The sequence below is a fragment of the Juglans regia genome, chromosome 11 (assembly GCF_001411555.2).
Source record: "Juglans regia cultivar Chandler chromosome 11, Walnut 2.0, whole genome shotgun sequence".
In the NCBI taxonomy this organism is placed as follows: Eukaryota; Viridiplantae; Streptophyta; class Magnoliopsida; order Fagales; family Juglandaceae; genus Juglans; species Juglans regia.
In genome coordinates, this window is record NC_049911.1 from 3,676,192 (window position 1) to 3,680,172 (window position 3,981).

General features: G+C 32.4%; 1 protein-coding gene across 3 annotated transcripts; it reads right to left on the reverse strand.

Moving 5' to 3' along the window:
* Positions 1-2,238, reverse strand: LOC108987873 (zinc finger CCCH domain-containing protein 3). Of its 3 annotated transcripts, XM_018960915.2 has the most exons (5): positions 2,038-2,238; positions 1,873-1,934; positions 1,444-1,518; positions 1,104-1,179; positions 1-396 (listed from the first exon to the last, which is right to left on the reverse strand). In XM_018960915.2, exons 1-5 carry the CDS (start codon positions 2,171-2,173, stop codon positions 287-289), a joined length of 459 nt encoding a protein of 152 aa, XP_018816460.1. In that variant the 5' UTR covers positions 2,174-2,238; the 3' UTR covers positions 1-286. The 3 variants fall into 3 exon arrangements, with proteins under 3 accessions (XP_018816460.1, XP_018816459.1, XP_018816458.1); XM_018960914.2 differs by lacking the exon at positions 1,104-1,179 and having other exon boundaries at positions 1,437-1,518; positions 2,038-2,218; XM_018960913.2 differs by lacking the exon at positions 1,104-1,179 and having other exon boundaries at positions 1,437-1,518; positions 1,873-2,212.
* Positions 2,239-3,981: the final 1,743 nt, after the last annotated feature.

Sequence of the window (3,981 nt, forward strand, 5' to 3'; positions counted from 1 at the left end):
TAGCATGAACCAAGTCAGAGGTCACCACTGGGGTGAAAAAGTTGACACACATAACAAATTACTTGTTTAAGAGTTCTTTTGTATCAACACAGGATAAATTTAGCAACATGCACATTCATGAATGACACACATAAGCTGCATGACAAATCTCGATATACAATGTCACTATATCAACAACATCGAATAAGTGTGCCAAATAAGATGGAAGGACTTATAATTTTTTATAGGTAAAACTGGATATATATTACTCGCATCATAGCAAAGGTTCCCAAATGAAGTGGCAAACCTATCCCCAGTCCACAAAGGGAAGAGGTGGATATCCTTCCTCTGGAGGAGGCATTAGTGATGGAGGTAGATTGCCCCATGACACTCCCATGCTGTCTTGCACTACAACCCCTGTGGATCACAATTGAGGAAAAGTAAGCATTAGGAAGTAGTCATAAACATATATATATAAAGCAACAACAAAAAAAAAAAAAATTAGCTCATCATAAAACAAATGCATCAATGACTATAAATGTAATAGTGAATACCAAATTATCAAAAAAAAAAAAAAAACAGTGAATGCCATCTGATGCGCGTATACTACTTATTTAATTAATAGTAATATTCAAGAAGAAAGCCCCGTGCCTAAGAGATTAAAAAGCGGTAAGCCTTATATATGGTTTTTATAGCATATAAAAATATCAATAACAAATACAAAATTTGAGGCGAAGATATAGTTTCCACACTTAAATATGGTTTGTACTTTTTCTTCTAGAAATACGAAAACTGAGATATAAACTACCAAAAACTTACAATGAGCACCCTCTGTTAAATTCCGACCGTCAAGAATGCCAGAACTTCATCTTGATATACCTGGACCAAGATATTTCATAAACTATTTTATCTATTTTTGTTTATCTTAACTGTCAGAACTTGACGATGGTGTTATTAATCAGTTTTTGATAGTTGGATGGTGTAGCGTGTCAGTGCAAAGAATAAAACACCCCGTAGTTCAAGGGTGGAAACTGTATTTTACCCAAATTTTAATTAATCCAACCTATAAGAGAAACCACAACTATCAGTCTCTCAACTCCAAAAAAATGGTAGTCTCTAGCTACCAGACAAAGCACCTTCTCCAATTAATTGATTTCCTGGGATACTAGGTAACTGATTGTCATCCATGACAGCCAGAAGCTGAATGTCAGAAAAGTTACCTAATAGGTTTGTCAAACCTAATCATGCATGTCATCAAATAATCCTTATAATGTTTCAAATTATTCTACACACCTACTCCTCTCGTTTTTTTTCTGTTACAGAAATATGAGCCTTACAACACAGAAAAGATAAAGTGCTAATGAGGTTTGGTTCTAACCCATAAAAGAAATCGAAAACAGTGAGAAAATAAGAGGACAGAATTAAAGAGAGAATAAGATAGTAGGGGCAAAATTTACCAGATACGCCTTGAGCATTCACATTTGACAAATTGTTCTTGGGATGAAAATATTTGCAAGAATCCCCATACTGGCAAAACCCCTTTAATCCCATCATGCCAAAGAAGTAAAAAACGAATAAAAAAAGAAAAAGAACATGTTAATCCAAGGCCAAAATACTTTCATACCAAAAGCTAATGCAAAATCATCATTCAACCCATCATTCAACTTATAAGAAAAAAAACCCATCATTCAGTATCAGCTCATACTACTAAGTAATCAAAGAAAAAGCAATAAAATTTCGAAAACAGAAGTTAACGTAAGCTCTACTTCCAAGACATCAGTCGTAACCCCAATAATATTACACGGATAATCAAAGAAAACGCAAAAGCCTAACAGAATTCTGACTTCAACCAATGATTTAAATGCAATCCGACATAGATCTTTAAAAAATTACCGTCTTTACAAAATGGTTGCAGACCCCTTTTCGAAACCCCTCGGTATAAGCCTGGTTCGCATCTGCAATTGAAAAACACAAAAACAAAAACAACTTGGCATCACTTATAATGGGTCGGGATCGATGTTTGGTCGCTGAGAAGGCAGAGGAAAACGAGGCGAAGACCTTGGAGCTTGAAGGAATCGAACCAGAGAGCCTTGGCTCTAAGGTGTTGGAGACCTTGGAGATGGCGTTTTCGAGCATATGGGGTGTCTTGGAACTGCTTGTCGCAGTAGTCGCAGTAGTACTTTTCCAACGGCATTCTCTCGCTCTCTCTCTCTCTCTCTCTCTCCAATTTGTTGAGCCTTTACCAAACTATACGTCACGTCGTTTATCACTCCAAACCTAACGACGTCTTTCTAGTTCTCCCACATCTCTCACGTCATTTTATTAACGAGAATATTACGTACAGTTTTATAAATATAATTAATTTTATTTTAAATTTTTTTTTAAAATTATAATAATATTTTTATTAAAATAGTATTTTTTTTTTAATTCAATGAAGAGTTTGCACATATAATCTTTATTTAAAAATTACAAGTAGAATTTCTCTTTATTATCAGTCTCCCAAACGATAACTGTTATATTCGGTAGGTCGTTTTGATATCGAGTCCTAAACGATAGGAAAATGAAGGAAGAGATTCTTATATGCTTTTGGAAGTAGAGTGAAAACACTGTAACTCAGTTGCATATCTAATATAAAATAAAGGAAAAAGCTATTCCTATCGAGAATGGGTCCCAAAAATGGGTCTCCATTTTTTTTTATACTTATTAAGAGAGTATTTTTTAATGGTTTCGTGAAATTTTTTTAAATGTTTAAACGGGTTAAAAAATGTATGAAAAAAAACAAAAACAAGAAAAGAGAATTGCACGTCATGGTGAGATCCTCGGTAGATGTAGCACAACTTTAAATTAAAAGTGTTATGCTTACAAAGATAATTATAATAAAAAAAAAATTACAAATTAAAGTGACTCATGATATGATCAAATCTACTGTAAAATAAAATAATTTAAAATATAAAAAATATTTTAACTAAAAAAGGATTTTACATGAAAATAAATCCATAAAGTGACGTGAATTTATATATTATGTTAGATTACAAAATTACTTCTATAGTAGAATAGATATAACAAATCACATAAAATTAGAGGTGGCAATATGTGACATTTGTGAACACAACACAAACATAATATGAAATTAGTGAGTTTGAGTTTAATATAAATGGATCTAGGTCAAAACAGATTGATCCATTAAGACACGATTAATAAACTAGTCAATAAAAAGATACTAATAAATACCAATCGGTCTAATAAATGAGTCAAAACAAGTTTGTAATATTGGTTTAATAGATTAAAATTTAAAAAATAATATTGATATTTTTTATTAGTAGACAGTCTTATTTTTTTAATAGATATTGAGTTAATCAGGTTAAATGGATTACGCATATTAGTTTAACTCATTTACATGAAACAGATTGAAATTAGTGTATTTTGTTGACTCATTTCTAATTAATTTTTAAACAGGTCAAAATGTAACGTGACACAACCCTTTATATAAATGAGTCGGGCTAAAATTTGAATGTTTGACCCATTTAACTTAACAGGTTAGGTTTAGATTGACAATATTTAACGGATTTGAATGCGACCTCTACATAAAGTCACATCAGTTTGTGAGTTACTTTTGTGTCTATAACACTAACATATTACACAAGTCATATAAGTTGAAAAAACAAATTTTTATAATTAGTTTTTGAAGCATCTCCCTTTTAGAAACCATCTTTCCACGAATGTAGACTCACTCTTTTTGGATAAATATACCAGCAGAAAAACGAGCTGAATACTGTAAGTTTCAAAAGAACCAAGACTGACTCTGCTTGTTGGGAGGGGTCCCCCCATATATATGCTCTGTGAGAACAGTACCAAACATGCCTGATATCTGAAGGGGACCAAAGCTGATTTTAGTTCGATAATTTCAACCATACATTCAATTATTGAATGGAACACGTCAAACATTGCATTATTCAACCAAGAAAAATAAATTGGTCGTTTTCCAGAGAATGACTAGCAAAC

Excerpts from the sequence above, each read along its gene's own strand:
- LOC108987873 (XM_018960915.2), bottom strand. The coding sequence starts at position 2,173 with ATGCCGTTGGAAAAGTACTACTGCGACTACTGCGACAAGCAGTTCCAA. Across the intron at positions 1,519-1,872 it reads GCAACCATTTTGTAAAGACG|GGGTTTTGCCAGTATGGGGA; the intron begins GTAATTTTTTAA and ends ATGGGATTAAAG. Across the intron at positions 397-1,103 it reads TGGAGAAGGTGCTTTGTCTG|GGGTTGTAGTGCAAGACAGC; the intron begins GTAGCTAGAGAC and ends TGTGATCCACAG.